The sequence below is a fragment of the Crocodylus siamensis genome, chromosome 4 (assembly GCF_052110815.1).
Source record: "Crocodylus siamensis isolate JL-2025a chromosome 4, ASM5211081v1, whole genome shotgun sequence".
Taxonomy (NCBI): Eukaryota; Metazoa; Chordata; order Crocodylia; family Crocodylidae; genus Crocodylus; species Crocodylus siamensis.
Genome location: NC_143398.1, coordinates 230,218,736 through 230,244,206, shown reverse-complemented (window position 1 = coordinate 230,244,206; position 25,471 = coordinate 230,218,736). Strand labels below are relative to the sequence as shown.

General features: G+C 44.7%; 1 protein-coding gene across 1 annotated transcript in view; it reads right to left on the bottom strand.

Annotated features, from left to right (window-relative positions):
• DARS1 (aspartyl-tRNA synthetase 1) overlaps positions 1 to 24,988 on the bottom strand; it is an 80,584-nt gene extending 55,596 nt beyond the window's left edge. The window contains exons 1-4 of the mRNA XM_090045845.1: positions 24,799 to 24,988; positions 23,554 to 23,611; positions 14,734 to 14,826; positions 1,839 to 1,941 (exon numbers count right to left, since the gene is read on the bottom strand). Coding sequence (XP_089901971.1) covers positions 1,839 to 1,941; positions 14,734 to 14,826; positions 23,554 to 23,611; positions 24,799 to 24,864 — 320 coding nt within the window. The 5' untranslated portion in view covers positions 24,865 to 24,988. The remainder of the gene's footprint in view (positions 1 to 1,838; positions 1,942 to 14,733; positions 14,827 to 23,553; positions 23,612 to 24,798) is intronic.
• Positions 24,989 to 25,471: the final 483 nt, after the last annotated feature.

The following is a 25,471-nucleotide window of genomic DNA, read 5'->3' as shown; positions in this document are numbered from 1 at the left end:
ATGCAACAGCATGGGGAGCCGAGGGGGAGCCTGGGAAGTGCAGAGCAGTGGGGGATGGAAGAGTGGGCAGCAGGTGCCCGTGAGGGCACGTGGCCCGGGGGGGCTGCGGCTTGCCCTGGTGCGGCCTGCGCTGTGCGCAGCTGTCACTGGGGTAGACCATGGAGTGCGTGGCCCCTGAGGCTTGGAAGCTGGACAGCAATAAGATGACCAGGAGGGATTAAAGAAATAAAAATGAGAGGACAGCCAAGAGAAAACGTCACATTGTTTAAAATATGACAACCAAGGTGTAGGGACACGGCTTCTGAAGTAGGACTACAACACAAAAGGTAGAAGTCTGTGATTAATAAGGGAAGCAGCACAAGGACTTGGCATGAGACTGCACATAGTGGAAGGAATATGGTAACAAATCAAAATACGGGAAATTGTTTGAAGCGGGGACAATGGATGAACAGCAGATCTGGGTCAAAGGCCACAGGAGAGAGGAAAAAAAGACCAGTTAGGAGGAAATTAAGACTTCAGGAAAATACAGCTATGAAACGCGTGTGAAATAATAGCAGGACATCCAATCTGAGAAGACCGAAGCTACTAGACTGACTCTTCTAGCCATGACAATCCAATTCAGGACTTGATGGGAAATGGGAGACGAGGTGGTTTTCTGGAGTTGTAAGACACAGAACCCCTTTTAAGATATCCTTTAAGGGCCTGACAGGACTAAATGCAAGCTACTGAAACTGTCTACTTCATTTTGTCTACTAAACATCTGTAAGTGTCGTATCTCTTGCTGGCAGTGCCAACCACGTTAAGTACTGCCAAACAATAGGCACTGCTGATTTCCACCCCCTGCCTTGCATCTAAGCAGCAGCACTGTTCTAACCATCTTAACTCTGCTTCTGGGACCCCACACTATAATGAATACCTCCTTTCCCTAACATATGAAAGGGTTAGCACTTTTGCAGCTAATTACTGAGGGCTTCCTTCCCAGCCACAAACAGTGCCAAACATCGACCAGCAACAGCTTAAGTGCCACATGTTAAACATTATTACAGTGATTGGTTCCATATTGTAATTTGTGGACAGCCAGTTAAAAGCTTCAGAAGTGTAAAAAAAATTCTATAAAATCACCATGCCATGCAGATATATACAGTATTAGATGATCAAAAGCTTGAAAGTTCCATCAAACATAAAAAAGAAGGGCAAGGAAAAGGTAACTCTTCAGCCTCAAGAATACTACAAACAAAATTAGCCAAACATAAATACCTGTAACGCTTTTATCAACTGGCAAGTCTAATTGTTGCCCCTCCCCCCAAAAAATATTTAAAACAGCAACTTTAAAAAGAAAGCAAACTTTAATACCAATATTAGAGCGAAACAGACCAATTAGGTTTGTGGCACCAACTCTGAATTGAAAAAATTAAACTTGCAACACAGAATTTCTTCCAAACAAAATGTAGTTCAGCCCTCATTTCCAGTTAGTAAACATATTACTACAATGAAGCTTAAGGAAGAAAAAAAAAAGCCAGCATGTGTGCATGCACACACAGACCCAAAATAAAATGCTAAGCCTCCCAGGCTTTTTGTTAGCTGGCTTGAAAGTAAATGTAGGTTGTCTGTGGAGAGAGAATGCTGCTTCAGCAGTTGAGAATGAATTTCAAGCCTGTGTTCTATTTTATCTTTTGTAAGTGTAATCTATTCAAGGCAATAGTGAACTGACAATTTAAATAACTACATTTTAAAACAAACGAAGCATTGATGTTAATGTGTGAAAATGGTCCCAACCCCTAGGAGTCTTGGTTCCCACCATTGTTTACTTTGACAACAGGATATAATTGCTTACTTACTTGGCAGCAAACTTTACCATCTGCTTGCTTGCATGGTCTCCCACAGCCACAAGAGCCTGGACATTAAACTGCTGCTGACGTAGGACTAAGAAACACTGCTTCCCTGAACAAAGAGAGAAACAATGCAGGTGTATTAAGGACAAGTTACTCAGAATCTTTGTGAATGAGAAAAATGTTTTACTACTTTAAAATTAAGCCCAAGTTTAACACGCAAACACCACAAAGTACATTTATATGCATGTTCATCCAACACTGCAATTATAAGCCAGAATGATCTTCTCCAAGGGCATAAACAAGCGCTTTTGATGTTAAAAAAAAAAAAAATCCGCTTCTAAAACAAGATGACCAAGATAACTGGTATGGACTGATCTTTGATAAAAGTACAATTTTGTAACGTTCTGACATTTTAAAAGTTTGTTCTTTATAAGAAGTCCAACTGTTACTGCTGCAAGTTGTGTATTGAGACGGCTTCTAAATTCTCTAAATTTTTAAATGCAAGAAATGTAGTTATACATATTTACTTGAATAGAAAACAACCCTGACTATAAAGATGACCCCCAATACATTTTCTGCATACAGAATGTAAAAGTATACATTTGTTATAATTTCCAGATGTAAATCTAATAATTAGATTTGTCCCCTCCTTCTTCTGTCTGTACCTTACCCCCCTCCTTACTGTTACACCCTTTCCCCATAGCATATAAAAATGAGGATCCAATTTGAAAATACTGATCTGAAAACTTACCTTTAGTAATTTGCATATAGTACCCATATACTTAGTTCATCCAGAATTGATGCATTCTACCCTTTTTTGAAACTGCTGCAAGTTTTAGCACAGGTGCTCCAGAAACACACTTTTAACCTACTTATAAACAGCACAAGCTATACATGGTCTTAGTCTAAAATCAAGAAACTAATGATTTACCCTAGAGCTCACTGAGCTGGGCACCACTCAAAATCAACAGAATTTCAAGCCATGGTGACACCACAGCTCAACACTGCTCATAATGCACGTGTACTCCAGATATACTCCACAAAGGATCAACATGCTAATTAATTAGCCCCACTCCCCACTCATGACAGGAACCAAGTCTTCTTGCCATGAGTCCTGGGAGCCTCCAAAAATGTATACGAAGATAAGGTGCAGGGATACCTGGTCCAGTTCCACCTCATGTGGGAAGGGGCCACACTAATCATGTGCGATAGGCCAAGAGCAAATGTGACAGGGATTCTGGGTGAATTGTTTGGGGCCGCATTTGGTGATGTTTCCCAAACATTTAAGACTTATGAAGAAACAGGAATCACTGGAAACAGAAAAGAAAAGCACACCATCACTCTGGGAGTGAAGATAAAGTAAAAAAAGTGGTCAGTGTAGTAGCTTATCATGACTTGAAAGAGAGAGTCAGCACCAAATGGGACTATGCTTAATGAGTACTACCATACATCTTATTCAGATGGGCTGCACTAACCTTTCCTTGCTGTATGTTCCCATCAGTGTTTTTGGCACTGGGGAAAGTGTTGGAGCTTGTTCCGGGCCTGCTAAGTCCTGGCCTGGTGTTGCAGTGTCTACAGGCCCAGTGCTCACTCTCTCCCTGGTGAAGCAACTGCCCATTTTTTGTGGGGTCTTTAAAAAAAGGTTCCATCAGCATGTTTGCCCAATATAGGCCATGTGTTGTATAGTCACACTCAGTGTTGGCTGCATTTAATCAATTTCATAGCTGCTCTCCATTATTGAGCATACCCTGCTTTTGGTAGCTGTTTAATGATAGACAACATACAAGACATTGTAAACAAATGTAAGATAAGGGGCTTTCCACCCATGCTGACTGGAGGGGGAGGGGAAAGCCTCATCTTGTATTTGAGTAAATACGGTAATATCTACTTTACCTATTCTTTCACCTAATGTTATCCTGAAGTTGTACTTTACTTTGAACTACAAGGTTGTCGCGGGGCACTCCCGCGCCCCGCTCCTAAGGAGAGACCAGGAAGAGGAGAGGCCTGAAGCAACACAGATGGGGGTTGCTAGGGCAACCAGGCAGGTCATGTGGCCCAGAGAGGGGCAGGGCCAGGCCCTTATAAACAGCTAGGCCAAAGCCTAGGGAGCAGTTCCCTTCTGGTCGCCGCAGGAGCAGGAGCAGGAGCAGGAGTTCTGCGGCTGAGCTGAGCGGCCTGAGTTAGTGGTCGCAGCCTTGCCACCCTAACCGGCTGCGATGATGTAGGGAACAAGATCACCCGGACTGCAGGTAGGACTGAGAGCCCGGTAGGGCTTGGAGTTATGGATAGGCGTGTGGAGCCTCGGTTTAGGTTGGAGCCAGAGGGCTTGACTTTGAGTTACAGTTTACACCGGAGGACCGGGTGAGGCTGTAGGGGAGCGAGGAGGCCTCAGCGGGGCTCCCCAGCAGTTTGGGGGCTCCGGGTGCCCAGTAGGGGCACAGTGCTAAAGGGGGCCAGGCACGGCTACGGCCACCTGAGCCCCAAGCGCGGGAGGCGCGCAGCGCGGAGAGCGCGGTACAGGTTTGTGCTGGCGTGGCACGGAGCACGGGGTTGGACCCCGGCCCGTAAGGACGGCACTTTGCCCAGGTGGGTGACGAGAAAAGACCCAAGGAAAGGGTCAAGGGGGCCAGGCACGGCTAAGGCCACCTGAGCCCCAAGCGGGGGCCAGGCACGGCTAAGGCCACCTGAGCCCCAGGCCCGGGGAGGGCGCAGAGCGCGGTGAGCGCGGTACAGGCCCCAGAGAGGGCGAGGCCCGGAGAGGGCGCGGCGCGGAGAGCGCGGTACACAGGCCCCAGAGAGGGCGAGGCCCGCAGAGGGCGCGGCGCGGAGAGCGCGGTACAGGCCCCAGAGAGGGCGAGGCCCGGAGAGGGCGCGGCGCGGTGAGCGCGGTACAGGCCCCAGAGAGGGCGAGGCCCGGAGAGGGCGCAGAACAGGAAGGGGACCAGACAACGTCCCCCGGGACAGCTGCGAGGCTTGGGGCGTGCTAAAGGGGAGGTTTTGGAGGCACGCATTTGCCCATAAGGCTGGGGGAGAGGACCCCACTTTGGAGCGGTAGTGATACCATTGCGGCGCCGTTAGGTGCGAGTAGGCAGCCTCCCATACTGAACCAATAAGATCTAAGACGTGGCGGGCGAGTAGAGGGTGTCAGACCACCCTAATTGGCACGGCAAAGGAGCGCTCGCGAGCTCACGGCCGCTCGCGGGGCCATCCGTGACAAAGGTAAATCAGATGCCTGGCCCAAGCCTGCATGACTTACTCTAAAGTCATTTAAGCAGGCTCACTCTATCCCCCAACATCATAAGTGTATTCACTAACTTCCAAAATTTAAATAACATCCGTCACTTGGCTTAGCTACTAAGGGTGGCTATGAGCCATCTTTCAGTTGACATGTCTAGTAGGAGTAGAGTAATGAGAAACAGACATTCCACAATATAGTATAAGCACGTAATTTAAATGGGATTTAAATAGCAAAGAGTACTGATTCAGAAAAAAACAGAAACCTAGAAAGAACAATTAAAAATCTAATGGAGAAACCCCGAGAAATATGTTGGTCTTCGCAGGAATTTAAGGAATAGAAAGTAAGATGTACTATACCATATCTACCCAAGTCCATGATGACTCTGAATTTAAGACAACCCCCACCCCAGTAATTAGATTCTATACATGGAAAAAGTATAAGTTTATGATTTTCCATGTACAGAATCTAATTATTAGAGGGTTATTTTAAATTCATCCCCGCCACTGTTGCAGCACAGAAAGCAGTGGCAGGGGGCAGAAAGTGTATGTGGGGGGGAGCAGGTGGTAAGGAGGCACTGGGGGGGTGGGAGGTCAAGCAACCTGACACCTTGCCCTGTCATACCTTGCCCCCTGCTGGCAGTCATCCCCACTACTTGCCTGCCCCCAAACTGCCTTTGTGTCCCCCACAGCTTCTATCTCCCCACCTCCCCACAGAGCTTCTACCCCCCTGCCGGCCCACTCACACGACTATCGTTTACCCTTGAAGGGATGTGGTAGCTCTGGCTGGGCCCTGCAGCTGGGGCCAGAGCTGCCACACTGCCACCTCTGCTACCAAGCTGGACTGGGACCCATGCTCAGTGCCCTGGGATGGAGTAGGGTAAGGGTAAGCAGTGGGGGCAGGGAAAGAGACAGGAGAAAGGGCTGCAGGGAGCTTGAGGCTGCATGTGGGGGGCCTGGCAGAGAAGGCAAAAGCAGCAGGGGGTGGAGGTGCAGACAGCAGCTGTGGCTCCATCCCCAACCTGAGGTCGGAGCCAGAGGCAGAACGATTTGCCCTCCCCACACTACCTTGTACTTGAATCTAAGATGAGCTCCCCTCATGTTAAATGGGGATAAACCCCCTGCCCTTTGTCTCAGATCTGAATAAATATAGTATCATGGCAGTCTCAAAGAGTTAGCAATGCAGTTTGTTGACACTTAAATGCATCTAATTCAGTGAGATTAAGCACTGTATAAATAGCTGTATAAATTTAACAGTTGCAACAATTCCACATTTCTTTTCATACTTGTTATAGAGTTATCAAGAGATTGTGATTTTAACTGCATTTTCTTCTGACATGGTACATTAACAATATATATTTAATAGTTATTCATAACCACCGACAGCTCATATCATTATCCTTTTAACACACTGTTCTGACTTGTACCATAACAACAATATTTCCATTAAATTGGAGACAGGACATCTGCTAAGTGCCAGATACTTCACTATAAATGGTCATTTTCCTGTAGTTGCCTATGCATGCTATAAAATACTAAACCAATGTATATGTACACACCATGGATCCTATAACAAAATTACAATTACTACTCCTCCAGACCCAAATCTAACAGTTAATTAAAAGCATAATTTTAATATTTTAAATTTACACTGCATGTACATATAGTCTCAGTTCACAAAGTTATGCACTGAACAAGTTTAAAATGAGAACAGAAGCTTTCTTTTGCAATGATGTAGACTGCAACTTCTGCAACACAGCTGCAAGCCCCATACATTCTAGCACCAAAAGGTAAATGGACAGCATTTCACACAAGGTTTGATTAAAAAAAGTTCAAAGCCAGCAATGTAAATATGCAATAAAAGCACTAAGTTGACTTAAAAAAAAGTTAATGTTACAAGTGATTCGGTTATGAAAAGCTTTGCACTCCATCTGGATCCTGGAAGTCTTAATCTAAAGTAAATGAACTGTTTTCATACACAATTTACAAAAAACCACCATACTTCAGAGATCTCAGCCTTACAGCAAAGAAGCAAGTAAGCATGTGGGAAATGAGCTTATACATTTGTAACAGCCAAGGAATTGAAGACAGAAGTAAAGAAGCATCTTCACGGCTTTAAAATTAAATAGAACATTTCATCAATAGATGTAATACTTATTTTTATAAAGTATGCCCTTACAAATCAACCAACTACAAGACAAATCTATTCCTTTTCAACAATGTATAAAAAAAGATAATCCTGTATGGATGAGTTATCCCCTTTTTGCATCCCGTAAGTCTCAGGTTTTGGTATGTACAAGATCATAGGAAAGTGGCTGGAAGTGATCTCCTACAGTCATTTAGTCCAGCCCCCTGCTTCAGGTAGGACTACCCCTGCCTAAATCATCCCAGCCAAGTGTCTTTCTAAATTGCTTTTGGCAACTTCCAATTGATGGGGATTCCACAGTTTCTCTAGGTAGTCTGTTCCAATGCTTGTCCATCCTCAGTCTGAAAGTACATCCGAATCTTCAGCCCCAAATTCTCCTGCTGGGGCTTGAGGCCACTGCTTCTAATCCTGACCCCAATGGCCACAGAGAAAAGCCCATCTCCATCTTCCCTACAAATCACCCTTCAGGTATATGAAAACTGATAGCAAATCCCCCCTCAGTCTTCTTCTCCAGACTAAATAACCCTAGTCTTTCAGACTTGCCTCAAAAGTTTTGCCTCCCAGGCCTAATACTCTTTGTTGCACTGTGCTGGACTCTTTCCAAACCATCTACATTCTTCTTGAAGTGTGGGGCCAAAATTGGACACAATAGCCCTGGTGAGACTTCGCCTGGAGTAAGTAGAGCAGAAGAATCGTTTCCCTTGATTTAACACTCCTGTTAATGCAACCCAGTATGCCATTGACATTTTTGCAGCAAGAGCACACTGTTGGCTTATATTCATCTTCTTATCCACTGTAAGCCCTAGGTTCTGCTCTGCAGTACTGCAGCCTAGCCAGTCATTCTCCAGTCTGTATTTGTGTATGCAACTATTCTGTACCAAGTGCAGGGCTTTGTACTCGTCTTAGTTGAATCTCATCTGGCTGACTGCAGACCATTTCTCCAGGCTATTCAGGTAATTCCAGATCCCTGCCCTACTCTCTGGAGTACCTGCAACTCCACCAAACTTCATGCTGTCCTCAGATTCACTACGTGGGCACTTGGCCCATCATCCAAATCATTAATGAAGATATTAAACAATGCTGGACTCAGGACAGACCCCTAGGGAACCCCACTTGCTCCTTCCAACTAGACCCTAAGCCACTGAGAACTACTCTTCAAGAACAGTGATCAGGGATCCTGGTTTTCCCTGATAAAAAAAATTTGGAAATTCTCTAATAAACCCCCCCAAAAATCCATTTTGAAGCAATTAAAAAAGCTCCCCCCCCCACAAGCCCTGCTGTTGCCCCTCACTCCACCCCTACCCCCACAGGCCTTGGCCCTGCTGGTGCTGCCCTGGCGAGGTGTCCCCTGTGCGTGCAGCAGCAGCAGCAGCGGCAGGGACAGCGGCACGGGGTTGTGCCCCTTGCTGCTGCCATGCATGCAGGAGATGCCTCGCCAGGGCAGTATGGAGCTCACAATGGCAACGAAATCCCCGCAGTGCCAGTCCTTACAAAAGGACTCAATATTTTTGCCCTGAGTAATGTTAGTTTGTTTTAATCAGGAAAAAGGGGAATCTTGTGGAACATAACCAATATTTCTAACCAAACGAAAGGTAAATGATGAAAAGAAACTTCGCTATCAGCAACAGTTAAAACAGCAGAGTTGAGAAAAAGTAGATGCAAAAACAACTTTTTCCAAGGATGATTAAACTGTAAAACAAAAGATAAAGAGAGGACTGTGATCAAATCTTATTCAAGATTAGATGCGTTTTTAGATGAGGCAAGGAAAACATAAGGATGAAATTATATACAAGACTGTCCTTTCATGTTCCAAAACTTCTTTGTATGATTAAAACCTTAAAGTTCAAGACATTCAAGAGTCTAGATTCAATAACAATAGATGCCTTACGCTTGGTAATACAAGCATTGGTTGTTCATACCAGAAATTGGTACAGGCAGTCCTCAGACTTGCGACACAATCGGTTCCTGAAAATCGAGTCTTAAGTTGAAACGTTGCAACTCAAAACCAATTTTCTCATAAGAAACAATGTTATAAATGGGGGACTGGTTCCTGAATCAAGGCCCAATACCCTATTTTCACTAAAAATACCCCAGAATTTTGTACTCGATCAATTATAGATGAGTAACATAGCTACATTAATGTGTATATATTGTAAATAGCAATCATATTGATTTGGAAGGACTTCTTTGAGGTGATTTTGCTAGATGTTTTGAAGGGCTCTTGGTTGGACTCGTTGAAGGGTTCTTGGCTGGAGTCTTCTCAGCAGCCTTGGCTGCAGATTTTTCTGAAGTCTCGCCTGCTTTCTTAAAGAAAGTGTCCAAGGAAGTTTGGACAGATGTTCTCCAGGGAGATGAGCAATGCAGCAAACTTGTTTGCTGGCATGGCATGGCATGGCATGGCATTGGATCAAGCGTTGTAAAGTTGACACTGATGTCATAAAGTTGAAACAGGGTGTCAATTTATAAATGTTGTAAGTGAGAAACGCAAGTCGAAACGTCGTAAGTCGAGGACTGCCTGTATACCAAGACAATATCACAATGAAAAGATATGGGTTAAGCCCAACGAAAGAAGTTTGGCTTTGATTCCTGGACAAAGTGAGAGAACATGTGCCTTTTGATGTTTTTTAGCTCTGAACGCCATGAATCGGAATACATACTCCTTCATGGTTGGAAGTTAATAGACAACACGAAGTCTTGTGTAAGAAAAGAATGCAGAGCAGGGGCGGACAAAATACAGCCTGTGGGCCACATCCGACCACCAAGCACTTTCCTGGCCCATGGCGCCCGCCAACAAATTGTGCTCCACCCAGCCCTTCCACCACAAGGAAGCCAGCACTCGGCTTCCTCCCAGCATGCAGCCCCGGCAGGCGGTGGCAGCAGCAGCAGGCAGGAGCGCTTGGGGTGCAGGCGCCTGGCGGGGTGCGGCTCCAGCCAGTGCTACACAGCTGGGGTAGCCTCCACCAGGCAGTCTGTATTGCCAGTGCTTCCTGCCACTCACCCGCTGTTCCTGTACCTACCAGGCAGAGGAGGAAAACTGTGGGCTGGAACTGGCTGCCTTCTTTGCTGGGGCTGCGCAGCACCAGACAGAAAGAAGCCTTATTAGCTGGAGCCAGCGCCTGGCGAGGCAGGCAGCCGGCTCCAGTATGCAGGGCTTCCCTCCCATGCCTGGCGAATGTGGCGGCTTTGTGAGTGCCAGGGAGCACTCCTCACTGCAACATGCAGCACTGGCCAAAACAATGCCTCACTGTGCGCCTGTGCCCCAAGCGCTCAGCCAGCTGCTGCTGCGCCATGGGAGGGAGGATGAGGGGGTCCTCATACCCGCACATATACACAACCCCCAACATACCCTATCCTCCCCCAACAGCTATATCCCATCACAACCACCCCCATGCCACCATATACACTGACACCCCACAATATACAAGACTAAGAATTTATTTTTGAGTTATTATGCAATCACCTCTATATACACTATGCAAACAGAAATCATGACAAAAATAATTTTTGTAACAGAATTAAAATGTGTCATAGTAGGCGTTTGACTTTTAGTGTATGATTTAGTTTTCTTCCGACTCTAAGATAGCAACTCCCACTCCCAAAAGGAGTATTTCAGGGAGGCAAGGGGAGGGACCTCCAGTGGCAAAGGTCAGGGGTTAGGGGTGGGATTTCCAGTCCCAAGATGGCAACAAGAGGGTGGGACAACTATCAAGGGGAAGGCATACCCATGCGGCCCTCGACAGCTGACCAAAATGCGTTAGACAGCCCTCCACCCAAAATAACTGCCCACCCCAGTGCAGAGTAAGAGTCGGCAACCTATGGCCTGCAGAGCCATTGGGTCCATCCCATGGAGCTAGGAGGTCTTCGGCAGTGTTTAGCTTTGCCCATGCCATGATATGGCCACATAGTGGACAGCCTCCCCCATACTGCAACCAGGCAACAGGAAGTAGCAGCAGTGGTAGCAGCCTGATCTAGTGTCAGTCCACTCGAGACGCCAACCAGGTCATTCTGGCCTACTGCCGCAAAAACCTTGCCAACTGCTAATGTAGAGGAAGAATTTCCAGAGTAATTTTAGGTCATAACAATAAACATTTAATTATAGATATGTTTTTAATGGGGCAAAGGGAATCGTAATGCTTTATTTCACATTTTTGCTCTGCATATATTTTTTCTAAAATTACAAGATCAGACAAGCGTTATACAGATACTTAAAAAAAAAAAATTTCTGCAAACTGATTATCAACAGAAGACAGAACAACATATTGCATATCAAGCCTTAAGCTCACCTGCTTCTCCCACCAGAAGTTCTGGCACTAAACAGCAGTTGCTTCTGACACCGTCATGCAGCAGCTATCTGCCAGAGCATAAAGTTAGCTCTGGGAGAGTGCTGGCTGCTAAATGGACCATGACACTTGTTGAAGGCTCAAAAATAGCCACATTTGTCTTCAACTGTCTACTGGGAAGACACACAAATCTCAGTATACCTGGCAGAAATGGAGCATTTCTCTTTACTGGCAGAGTAGAGAGTTCTGCCACTATGAAAGGGCTTTGGCTGTGAATGCATTAAAAGTTTTCCACGCAGAACTTCATGCCTTAGGTGCTGTGAAAAGCCCAGATGGATTTCCACGGACAGAACTCCACACAATGCAAATGTGATTAGTATCAGATTTAAAGATTAATACCAGCTAATCCCCATATTTTCAAGGTTTCTGTCCACAAGCTGACAGCACTGTAAGCAATGCTCCCCAAGTACACTGCTGTGCTATTAACAGCATTAAAACAGACTAAGCTCACCCATATAGAATATCATCATCTTTAACTATTCACACCTTTTTTTTGCACTGGAAAACACAACAATTTGAGACCAGAATCACAAAAGATAACCATTCACATATGGTTATACTTTTCAACAGAAACAGTATACACCTTTAAATTGTATTAAGTCATCACTACACAAGGTGGGGGAAAAAAGAGATTTGTTTTAAAATATGGCCTTCTCCACATGAGGATTTTACCATGTTTAAAACATGACTTTCTTTTTTTTTAATTACTGTTGTTAAATGCTCCCTCCTTCATAATCTCAGTGGAAAAGGCAGAAAAAAGAGGAGCCCAAAGAACTGAAACCTGAAATTTTTCATTCAGTTTCACAGAAAAATTTTCAGATGAGGGAAAATACAAAAATTTGATATGCAGTTCAAAATTGATGACAAAAATTCAACAGGTCCAAACAGAACATCACATTTATGGTGGACAAATAAAAAGAGTAAGAAAAAAAATCTATATATTTTGTATCTTAGCATTAGGGACTCAGGACTATAGATACTACTTTTATTTCTAGAGCATTCTGTGCCACTAGGTGCTCCTAAAAGCTCTAGGTTGGATTTAAGGTGAAGCTGAAATAACCTGGATGTTACCAAGGGCAGGGCACTTCGGGCCAGATCTAGAACCACCTTCAGAGAGGAGCCAAGTGCAGGTGGAGCTGCGTTGGCTTAAGATGCTGCGGGAGTTAATGCAGCAGTTGTTCTCCCTGCCACAATGGAAACACGTCCCTGATGGGGCTGTGTACTCCCGAATTCGGTAGTCTCCATTCACCTCCCCCCCACCCCTCTGCAATTCCCCACCTTCCTAGATGCTCCATAGGCCAGATGACACAGGTCTGGGGGCTCAACACTTGACATGTCTGACCCTAGAGTCCTTTACTTTTAGACTCCCGGCAACATTATTCTTCATGCACCTTTGCACATTGTCTTATTTCCAGCAAGTCACATGGGTGGCTTACTATGTGAGCAGGTGGGTCCTAAAATTGCTCCCCGAACAACTAAACATGACTAAAGAAAGGACCTGCCACTTATTGTGGTGCTGTTAACTACAGGCTTCAGAGGAAAAGGTAAACTACTTTTCTGCCAGATCTTCCAGAGTGGTACAGCGATAGAAACACCAGCACAATGCAACTGGGCCAGCCTAATGTCACTCTTTCCTCTCAGCCCCTACAGATTCGGTAGCCCCCTACACGTTAGTGCTCTGGAGCTTCATGCTGATAATTCTAGCAGCAATCTGTATTTTCCCTCCAATGCAAAGTCACTGATTATATACATCTATTGCATGGATACCATCTTAATACGTACATAGCAACAATTACATATATAATACCTTCTGTACCAGTACTTCCAAGTGGCTTTTGAAAAAAATGAGCTGAGCCACAAAAGTGGGGTTTTTTGCTTGTTTTCTAAGAGAGAAACAAATCTTCCACACTGAAAAAAAATGAATTACTTTTGCATGAGAGGTGTGGCAGAGCAAGGTAGAGTTCATACTGATTTCCCTAAACTTTTAAAAATAAACATTTTTTGTGTATTTAAATCTAAACAAAGTGTGTTGCCTATATACATGTGACCTTATCTTTGTGAACCAGACCCAAGATCATAAAAAAAAGAAGAGGGTTTTGTTGTTTTTGTTTTTTTTTTTACTGGAAAGAAAAAAGGACTGCATTACATCTTTTTGGCATAATCCAGGAAATAAGAGAAATCAACTACCCCAATTGCTTGTGTAGAGACCTGTTTTCCTTCCACGTTCTATGTTTCTCCCAGTTTGAGCTATCAGAGACAATCTCTAAGCATCATTTTCTTCATGTTCTTGGTATACTCATGTCTCACAACACAGCAGATAAATGTAGCTGAAATCAACACTCATTGTCTGTGTCTCATGTCACCTGAAAAGGTGAAAGCTTATTTAAGCGTGCACATTGCAAACTTATCTCCAGAGGGAAATTCAAGTTCCAGAGAAGAAAAATAGCTGTCATTCAGCTATTTTGACAGCACAGTACTCATGATCGCCAAGGGATTTCTCTCTTAACAGTGAAGAGGTGTTTCCCCCAGCCCAACCTCCATATTTGAAGTTGAAATGCTCAGAGTTTGGTATTTGAGGCTGAAATTGTACCGTAATTATTTCTGTTTCTTATGCAAGACACAACAAAACACTCCCCCCCAGAGGTTAATTACTCTGCCTGCACAAAATAATTTTGGTCCATCTTTGTCCAGTGACTGATACTCAGAAGATGATTCCATTTTGCTTAGCAATGTAGTCTTAAATGTGTTTTCATCATAAACCCATGAGGTCCAAAGAACACAGAATGTCTTACACTGTCTGCCCATTTAAACCATTTTTATGAAGAAAACTAAGCAAGGCCACCTATAGCAACACGTATGATTTTAATAAAGAATGCAGCTTACCTAAAAATAAATAAATAAATCTCAAAGTTCTTCATTCTCCGTGCCTTTGAATCTTTCAGAGAGAAATCAAGACTAAAACTGTCCCAAACCGTTACTTTGGGCAGGAGGATGGCATCTACCATATTCTACATTTCTTTTTACATAACAGTATTTGGAAAAAAAAAACAAGTTTTGAAATCTTCTGTGTTTTCTTGTTGGACATGACTGTCAAAACCATGACAGTCTTGGCTTCTTTTTGTTGACATAAGGAAGAGGTAAATATTCAGTTTAGTACACTACCAAAATAAATGTAGCTCACCTTTAGCTCTGCTTGTGTGAATCCTGCCACGAACCCAAATCACCTCATCAGCTTTCTCTGTTGTCAAGTCCTTTATTTTAACCAAAACTCGTTCTGTAACAAAGAAATGGAAGTTATTTTGTTACGTTCAGCTTAGTGAAAATTATTCCTCTTTGCACTTCAAATAACACAGTTTTCAAAGACAACTGCTTATATGTATATGACCAATCCTAAACGTTATATTCTTTACAGCATAATGTGTCGTAAGTGCTTAAAACATCAGTGATCCTGTTGACACCAAGTATGGGTAGTGTTTGATCAACTTTGATTATTTTAAAATGGTTCAAGCAAGCGTACAATTTGACTTAGAATAGTCACCTGGGATAGGATCAAATTGTGTTTAGAAAGTTCTGGTTTGAATGTAGGTTAGGGACAGCACTTCAGACAGTCATTTCTAAATTCAAATGAATTAGTATATATATACAGCCATTGCAGATGTAAACCCTCGTAAGACTGAAATTATTTTGTGGGTGTACTGCAAAACAAAACACAAACAAGAAATGCTGGAGCAATGGAATCGTAAACACGTCTGTATAATGGCCAAGCCTAAACTTAAACAACTTAGGGCAGAAATGAAGTACAACACAGAAACTCCAAATCTCAGTTCTCTTTTCCTGGACCTGTAAGAAATTAGCTTTTACATATTTGGAAGGTACAGACCTTGTTCTTCCACAACACCCTGGGCTAGATTTTCAAGATATTTAGTTAACCAAGAGTGTAGATAGCTATTGAGTTAGATATGCCTAGGCCTATCATGGTACAAAGAAATGTACACTTAGAGAAGTTTTGAAAGGAAAAGGATAGCTGCTGCTCCCTTTGGGATAGCCCAGTAGCTTTTGTGCTTTAACTTTTACCTGTGCATGTTACCAATACAAGTTAACTAAATCATCCCAATTCTGGCCCTGAATTAAATGGTTAATGTCTGCTACATTTGTATTGCTACAAGGTCATATATAGGTAACAGCTATAGCAAAACAGCTTGTGCACAATCTGAGTAGCAGCTACCTCTCCCCTTCTGAAGCTGCTCCAAGTGTACATTTGTCCATCCTCGCCAATTCCTCCTGATCAATGGAATTCCATATCCAGTGAGATTTCTAAAAATGCCTAGGATGCATTAGCACAGGCACCCTAATATCTTTAAAAATATGCTGGGTCTACCTTTTGCTATTGTTTGGGTACCAGGTCAAGAGACAGAGGCTGAGAATTAAAAATTCCCAAGAAGGCAAGGAATGAAACTGGAAAACAGTAAGTCAGGCTGAAAACACAGGCTGTGGCTAGATTAGGAGTTAGAGGTACACTGTTCAAATGTTAGTGAACCTAGCCTAACAGTCTAGTGGACTTTCTGAGAGAGAACCAAGTTAGTGAACACTTTCACAGTCTAACAATACACCTTTAAATCCCAGCCTAGACAAGACTAAGATCAAGAGTACTTCTCCAAACAATAGTGCAAACATCTCTTCAATTGTTTTTTTTCTTTTTAAACTGCAATTCTTAACTGCATTGGGATCTGAAGTGGCCACAAATAAGCTCTAATGGGAGACATGAACAGGTCAGGCAAGCTAGCAGGAACATCAAGTGCTGAAAAGAGGCAAACAGATTTTCCTTCCACTAAAACACCTCTCGGAAATGAAAAGGGTGGAGATGCAATTCACATTTTTGAAAGCACTGTTATTTGGTGGGTGTTTATTACAAGCTTGAGTTAATGGGACAACTGGCTACAACTGGTCAGACTCTGAATTTTCTAGAGGGAAATGGGACAAGGACTCTTTTAAAGAAAAAAAGCTTTTTCTTCCAAAAGCACCAAAATTACACTTTTGTACCTAGTATTTTATAGTGCATATGGTTGTAATTACAGATTTACAAGTAACTGATTCTTAGAAACCATGGACCTCAGTATATTTGTAATACCACTGATTGCGGTACTGACTGCTGATTGTGGTTAACTGCACTGATTTTAGTGGGGCTATTTATGGTACCAAGCAGTAGCTTTGGTGTTAAGGATCTGTAGGATCAAGTTGCATGTTTGGCACTATTTGTGTTAGAGAGTTTGAAAGGACATCTGTTGAAGCAATGATTACCGCTTTTAAGCGAATACCATGTCATGCTGCAATGAACAATTAATAGGCTGACCTCACCTGAGTAGGCTCCTCATTTCTTCAGTAGTGCCCTTTCAATTGCACTTTTTCTTCAATTTTTGACTACAACAGTTTTGCATGATCGTAAACATTCACTTCAATTTTTACAATTTCTGAAGTACAACTGCAGCATAAGTAATACATTTTAGAACTCAATTCTATAGCATCATTCAATTATTCATAGTAAAAAAAAACATTGCTCATTTAGGGGGACAGTCTTCAGAAAGAAACAATAATACAAGCAATCTAACCTCCCACCTTGATTATAAGCTTATCTATTTCCAAATACCAAGTTTAATTTCCCTAATTAGGCACGCCACCGTACCTACCCTGCGCTTCTCTTCCCATTAAACAACTCTCCCATAGTTTGCCCACTCCAGGTTACCATCTGCTATTCTGGACTCTTTCCCTCAGTCTCTGAAGACTCTTCACAGCTTGCCCCACAATTGTATTATTCTGCACTGGGATGGGATTCAATTTCTGGGAATTAAGTTTTTGGATCTGAAAACTCATTTTAATTTGTCTGTAGGGTGATGTGACATTAAAACATTGGTGTTACATGGAACTATAATATTATTTTCATTTAAAATTCTATTAGCAGCATACCGATCTCTGGTTAGCACCTCTCCTCTGTAGACATATAAACAGAAACCAAGTAAAGCAACAGAATGAAAGTGCAGAGAGTGAAGTGACAGAAAATCTACCCAAGTGCTTATCAACAGGAAAGTGGTGGGGGGGAGAAAAAAAGTGGGAGTGAAGTATTGTGACCAAACTGGCAACTTCAGGGCTGCAAATTTCAGCACCACAGATGCAAAACTCTGCAATCTCTAGTTTCTAGCAATCTCTACTTTCTAGCAATTCAAAATACTGGTATCAGAAAGTTGGAATTACCTGAATTTAAAACTGTATTATTTCAAAGCTATAACATTTTCCAGACACTAATACAAAGACTGAATGAGATGTCACCCCTTTGATAAGCCCCCAGTGTATTGCTCACCATCTGCATTGTATTAACATTTTTAAAAATGTGCTGGACATATAACGATCTGGCTTTAAGCAAGACCAACTGGGACACATTTTAATTTAAAAAAAGAAAAAAAAAAGGATAGCATATGAATTATTTAAACATATTTTATCTTACATAAAAAGAAGAAAGCAACCTCCAAAGACAGGCATAATAAAGAAAAAATTCTTGTGTCTACTTCTGGAAAAAAAGTTAATGTTTTGCTGCTTCTCCCTTTAACCCTTCTTCCCTCTTCCTGCTAACAAGCTGGTAGCTTCTGCCATAGGTTGTTCTTCCTTGAATGACTGTCACCAATCCTTCACAATCTCCCTTTCATCACTTCTCCATCCATTTAACATCCTGCAGCTAAAAAAAAAAAAATCTTCCCTTCATGCCACACCAAACATTTCATTCCTTTCATAGGTCCTTCAATGGATTTCAAATTCTCTCCAGATTAAGATCAAGCATTCTTGTTCTCATCTTAAATATACTACACAACTGTGCTCCTGCCTATATTTCAACCCCTGTTTTCAATTACTCATCCTCTTGCAACTCAAGTTGTGCTCAACTCTTCTTACCTTGTACATTTTAAAATCTGAGTTAAAATAGCAGACAAGGTAAACTGGGTTTTACTGCGGATTAATGGCTTAAAACCAACCCCCTCCCCCAAAACCCCCCCAACCAAAACCAAAACAACAATCCCAGGTTCCCCTATAGTTTGAACATGAGCTGCCAACCACAGATAAAGATGACATTACCTTGTCTTGACTGCTAATTTAACAAGTTAATTATGCATTTTAGGGTGGAAACAGATGTCGCTTTTCATCATCTTTGCGCTATCATTGAAATTTTTATGGCAGCACAAAGCAAAAAGATGTCCGTAGCCCAAAAAGTTGTTCGTTATACCACAAATACCAAATTGGTGGCTGTGACAAAGGTAGTAAATTTGTGCTGCCTTATTACAGTTGATGTTTATTTGCTTTATGGCAGAAGAGTGAGCACACCCCAGAGCTGCCACTCTGCAGCTGCCCCTGGAGTCCCTGCTCAGCTTTCCTCACTTTCAAAGACGTGCTCCCAGCAGTCTCCAGGGTACATCTTTGGAAGCAGGGAACACGTCACCCGTTATCCTTCAGATCAATGGTCAGGACAAAGGGCAACGTGCATTTCACTCAATGAAGTGGATCAGCTGTGCCTGGACACAAGTAGACACACCCTTTGTCTTCTTTCCATGTGTACCCTAGGGCCAGGACAGCCATGTCTTTTCAGCACTTGAAACACCCTCACCCTTAATTCTTCCTATTCCCAAGTTCAACCTTTGCTTTTTGTTATGGTATCACTATTTATCTGGTTTAGACTATAGACTCCTACACACAGAGTCTATGCTTCTGATATCCTTGTGAAATCGCAAATCACTATGGTGCTGGATAAATAAATAAAGCAGAAGGTGAAAGATGACTTACAAAGGTTAAATAAAAAGCCCTTATATTCAAAAGCAGTAAAAAATTAAACCAGCAGTTAGAGTGAAGGAAGACAAAGGACTGCAGTTAACGGGGCTGAAGAGAGAAAAATGAAAAGACAAAAATGGCTTGTTTGTTTGTTTTTTTTATAAGCAATTACAGTCTGATGCAGACAGAAACAATGTTAAAAGACATGACATAACAGGAGGAGAGAACACCAGATAGGAAGGGCAGCCAACATTTGCAGAAGAAATTCTGAACTTACAGAATTCTAAGCAGGGCGAGACAAAAGGAACACGCGGGTATGAGGTAAGTGTAAGAGGGAGGAACACCTATAAATGTTTTTTGTTAACTAGAAGAAAATTCTTTACTTGGACTGGAGATGCATTAGCAATCTGTGAGTTCAACAGAACGAAAATAACTATTTATTGGAGTGAAAGAAGAAATTGGACAGATCAGTCTTGAACTCAAAGTCCAAATATTATTGTTAGGTGCCCCACTAGGACAACTCATAACATAGACCCCTAAAAACTGAGGCAACCAAAACCATGAGTCAATTTTGAAAATGTAGGCGCTAATTACCTGGAAACAACACAGGAAAAAGGCATTTCAAGAGACAATTTAGGAAGTGGCTGAGGCACAAATAAGAATTTTAGTAAAGTTAAAATGAATGGGTATATTCTGCTAGTGGGGTAAGTAGGGCAGGGTGAATGAGGCAGCCACCTCAAGTGCTGACTTGGGGTGCGGGAAAGGGGAAAAAAAGTGGCTGGTGCCAGCAGCTGCATGAGTGCAGCTGCAGCAGTAATCTGAAACTGCAGCTGCCCCTGTGCCCTGGGTGCCCCTTTGTCTCCGCTGCTACATTCTTGCATTGTTAGACACTGATACATAAATTTAGAAACCAGAATGTGGGAAAGAAGAGTAATCTGACAGTCCATAGAGTAAAGTAAAAGCCCATGTTAAAAATAATCAAAGACTAAAAAAGGATTTTGTAGCCAGATGAACATTTTCAGACTTTAAACCAGTCTGTAATGGGAACTTAACATTGGGTCAGAAACAAAAGATAACACCTCACCTTGAGAGGAGATATCACAGGAAGTGGCCAGGGCCCACACAGTACTTCATGTGGAAAGGGAAAGATAAGACTCATTTCAAACAATTTAAAGAAAGGGATGGAAGTTACAAAACTGGTAAGAGGGGCACAGCTCTCCAGTATTGAGGAAGTCTAGAACACTAAGCTTCCTTGTTGGGGTAATGATAGTCCCATGGGGAAAGAGCAGAGAGAGAAAGAAAAAAAAAAAAGAGGCCATCCTTGGAGAGTGAAGAGCAAGGCCAGATGGTCACATACTGGCCGAAGAGACGTACCATCTTTTTCTTGTTATTACTTCTGGTCTTCTCTCAGTTCCTTCTCCTTGCATAGTCCAGGCTAGAGGTCCTGAAGAATCACAACTGGCAATAGCAGCTGTGAATCTAAGGTCTTTCCAGAGATTGAACTTCTTCTTTGGTACACTTTTTATACATTGATTCATTTTAGCCAGTCACTGCCTGCTGCTACTTTTTGCTTGTCAAGTCTTCCTCTCCCTCACATTTCTCTGAGCAAGGATGAGCTATGCAACCCCATACAGCATGAAGCAATGGCTTTTTATTATGACATGACTGTAAAAGAAACACCTCTCTCTGACCACCCAGTGAAGAACATTTCGCATTTGAAACCTTGTCTAAGTTTATCCCAAGCTTGCAGCTAGTCCATTAAAAAGGTATCACCCATGAAAATTCTTGCCTTTCACAGGTCACTCTCCCACATTTCAGCACTAAGGAAACCTACATGAGACAGATTTTTCCTATATTTTCCTTGTTTCTGCCGAAGTTCCTAGTTCTGGAGGCTATGAGAAGAGACCAGTCAACTGGTTAGAGCAGCAGTACTCAACATTTTTCCCAGGGGACCAGATGGGCAGTGTTCAGTTGGTCAGCAGCCAATCCAGTGCCTGTGGCAGAAGCAGTGGGCACTGTCCAGTTGTGCGGAGGAGAGCGGGAGGCAATCCAGCACCACCGCCCTCCTCGAGGAAGGGGGGTTTGATCTGGCTCTGCAGGAGGAAGGATATGTGGCTCCATCCTGCAGAGGGGAAAGGGAGCATGGTCTGGCCCCAATATGGCCCTGCAGGGGGCAAAGGGGTTGCAGGCCAACCCCATGGGTGAAGGGGTTGTGGCTGGTCCACACAGGGCTTGGGAATTTGGCAGGTGGGAGGGTGTCTGTATTAATGGCCACTGCTCCTGCACCAAATTTCCTGACCCGTGGGGAGTCCTGCAGACCAGATGCAACGGCTCTGTGGGTCACCCCGGGTTAGAGTGCTGGAGTGGTATGGAGACCTTGGCCAAATGTCTTGGCTTAGCATCTCTTGGTTCACCAACTGTAAGATATAAATGATATACCACTCCATCACCATGTTGAGGATAAGTTCCATTAACATTTACTGGGACTCATGCATAACAGTGAAGAAAACCATATAAGAACCCTAATACAGCATCTAAACAGACAGCTGTTGCAGGTCTCATGACAGAACTTGTTCCAAAGCAATGGAATAAATGTGATTTCAAGTCCTAGGATTTCTAGAACTGACGAAGCTCTGGTTAAGTCATTTGTACAACAGCAACCCTGTAAATCCAGAAGAAAGTTTAAGCTTAAGGTAGAGAGCAGGAAAGGAAACTGACCCATATATGACTGAGAAGTGAAGGCTGCTGCAGTGGCAGAGGTATATTTCTACTTTTATTTGCATGAGCAGCTGATGATGCGGGCAGATGATGCAAAATCTAAGGACTTCACCCCATTCTCATTAAAAAAACTAGGGGATTGTGGCATCGACGCCTACACAGTCAGGTGGGTCACCAACTGGCTGGAGGGGCGCACCCAGAGAGTGGTGGTGGACAGGTCTTAATCGACCTGGAGGGATGTGGGCAGTGGGGTTCCGCAGGGCTTGGTCCTCAGGCCTGCACTGTTCAGTATCTTCATCAGCGATTTCAACGAGGGGGTAAAAAGCAACCTGTTCAAATTTGCTGATGACATTAAGATGTGGGGGCAAGCGGGCACACTAGAAGGGAAGAATAGGTTGCAATTGGACCTAGACAGCTTACAGGGGTGAGTGGATGAGAACAGGATGGGTTTCAACACTGACAAGTGCAAGGTACTGCATCTGTGGGGGAAGAACCAGCACCATACCTACAGGCTGGGGAACTCCCTTCTCGTCAGTGCAGAGGCAGAAAAAGGACCTTGGAGTCTTTATTGATGCCAAAATGAACATGGGCCAACAGTGTGTGGGGATGCGGTCAGGAAGGCTAACCGTTGGAGTACTGTGTCCAGTTCTGGGTACCGCACTTCAGGAGGGATGTGGACAACATGGACAGGGTCCAGAGGAGGGCCACCCGCATGATCAGGGGGCAGCAGGGCAGGCCCTACAAGGAGAGCTACAGGACCTGAACCTGTTCAGCCTCCACAAGAGAAGGCTGAGGGGGGATCTAGTGGCCTGTTACAAACTAGTCAGAGGGGACCAGCAGACACTGGGGGAGTCCCTGTTCCCCCGAGCACTACTAGGAGTCACAAGAAATAACGGTCACAAGCTGGCAGAGGGCAGATTCAGGCTAGACATCAGAAGGTGCTACTTCACTGTTAGGGTGGCTAGAATCTGGAACCAACTTCCAAGAGAAGTGGTGCTGGCTCCTACCCTGGGGAACTTTAAGAGGAGGCTGGATGAACACCTTGCTGGAGTCGTTTGACCCCAGTACCCTTTCCTGCCCATGGCAGGGGCAGGGACTCAGTAGGGTCAGAAGGGACCTGAGCAGATCATCAACTATGACCTTGCCCCATTAAACAATTATTACTTTAACAAAACGTGCAGCATCTGTATTTATTGCTCAGCAATCCAAAGTGCCTTTGAAAAACTGCTAATATATTTTTCCAGATCTCTTAACACATTGAAGTAACAGCACAGAGGACAGTGACTGGAAAGGTTTCTTTTTTTTTTTATTACGATTCTAACTCTGCTGATTCACTAGATAAAAGGGCACGGATAGGGAGACAGATGGTGACTGAGAAGCAGTACAGCAAAGAAAAGGTTTAGTTCAAAGCAAGAACCCTGAATAACCAACAAAACATTATTTTTTAAATATAAAGCAACATTTTATTTGTGTGACTGACCTGGTTTCTCTTGGGACTGTATCATTGAGGACACGCCATATCTTTCCTTAGCGTGATCCTAAAAGGGAGATGAAAAACCAAACAAAAAGGAGGCATGTCAAAGAACTGCACACAAAAACGGAGAGGGAGGGATTGTTACAAGATCAGCTGCCTTAGCTTGAACATTATTACTATTGATTTCAGTCACCCTAAATTGTATTTCAAACTTCCGCGGGAGGAAAAACCTTTCAGTGGACAGGAATCAACGTAACCTGCATGGAAAGCTCCTCTGGCACAGTGGTCCTCCACCTTGCCAGGCCAAGAGACCCCCACCAAAACTGCTGGCTTTTGCTCATATTTTTACTATAAAAAGGTGAAGACAGAAGCTCTTTCCCACAGCAGGCCACCCCAGCTCATAATTTCTGAACTTATCCAGTGAGTCGCACTGACACGACATAGGAACTTGTGGTACCCCTGGAAGGATCCCGTGGCAGTGCCCAGGGAAGAAGCGCAGTGTCAGCAGCAATCCTCCAGCTCACCCCATGCCAGGCGTGTCACCCCTGGGCAGCGGCATCACGGCCCGCGCCAGCGCCAGGCGTGTCACCCCTGGGCAGCGGCATCACGGCCCGCGCCAGCGCCAGGCGTGTCACCCCTGGGCAGCGGCATCACGGCCCGCGCCAGCGCCAGGCGTGTCACCCCTGGGCAGCGGCATCACGGCCCGCGCCAGCGCCAGGCGTGTCACCCCTGGGCAGCGGCATCACGGCCCGCGCCAGCGCCAGGCGTGTCACCCCTGGGCAGCGGCATCACGGCCCGCGCCAGCGCCAGGCGTGTCACCCCTGGGCAGCGGCATCACGGCCCGCGCCAGCGCCAGGCGTGTCACCCCTGGGCAGCGGCATCACGGCCCGCGCCAGCGCCAGGCGTGTCACCCCTGGGCAGCGGCATCACGGCCCGCGCCAGCGCCAGGCGTGTCACCCCTGGGCAGCGGCATCACGGCCCGCGCCAGCGCCAGGCGTGTCACCCCTGGGCAGTGACATTGCTACAGGCATGACGCCACGCACCGAATCTTTGTGAGCACTGCAGGGGCCTGCTCTAGGCACTGCAGGGAAACCACCCTCCCCAGCAGAGGGGCAGCTGTGACGACAGACCCCCGCCTATGGCGTCATCCAGGTGAGGTCAGCGCGACGCGACGCCGGGGCTGATGTGAGCCAGGTCCCATGGGGTCCCCGCAGCCCTGCCCTCACCCCCCGCGCCAACCCGCACACCCACATCAGCCGGCGGCGGATCCACGCTTTCCCGGCCGCGCTCCTGGCCCTTGCCGGCGGCGCTGGGCATGTCTGACTCTTGCGGTGGCTTCTGTCCCTCCGCGGCTCCTGTAGGATTCGGCAACCCCCTCCTCAGCCCACAGACCCCGCACCACGGTCCGCGTGGCCACACTGCTTCCGGGTGCGAACGCTCGCGAGAGCGGCTCCAAGTACCGCGAGAACTACCCCCCCCCCAGTCCCGCAGGTTGCGCTGGGTGTCGCGGCGGCGAAGTTCTCGCGAGACATGAGGGACTCACGTGACACCCGCGGATCCTTGGCCCCCAGGTCCCGGCTCTGGGCTCCCCACGGCGGGGCTGGGCAGCTGCTGCAGAGGCCTTAAAATCGAGGTTTTGACCAGGAATCCTGGTTTTCTCTGGTTTAAATTTTTGTTTAAATAAAATAACCCCAAATCCACATTTTCCCACAATTACAATGAAACTTCAATTTTTTGTATGTATATTAGTAGTATTTCATTTAAATCACAGAAAAATGGATTTGGGGCTGCTTTTATTTTAACCCCAATTTTTTTTTTTTTTTTTAATCGGAGAACACAAGGATCCCTGGTTTTGACCCAGTTTTTGGGCCCATGGCTGCTATGCTTTGCACTTGGCCTCCTGGGAGTGCAGGCAGTGCGCATC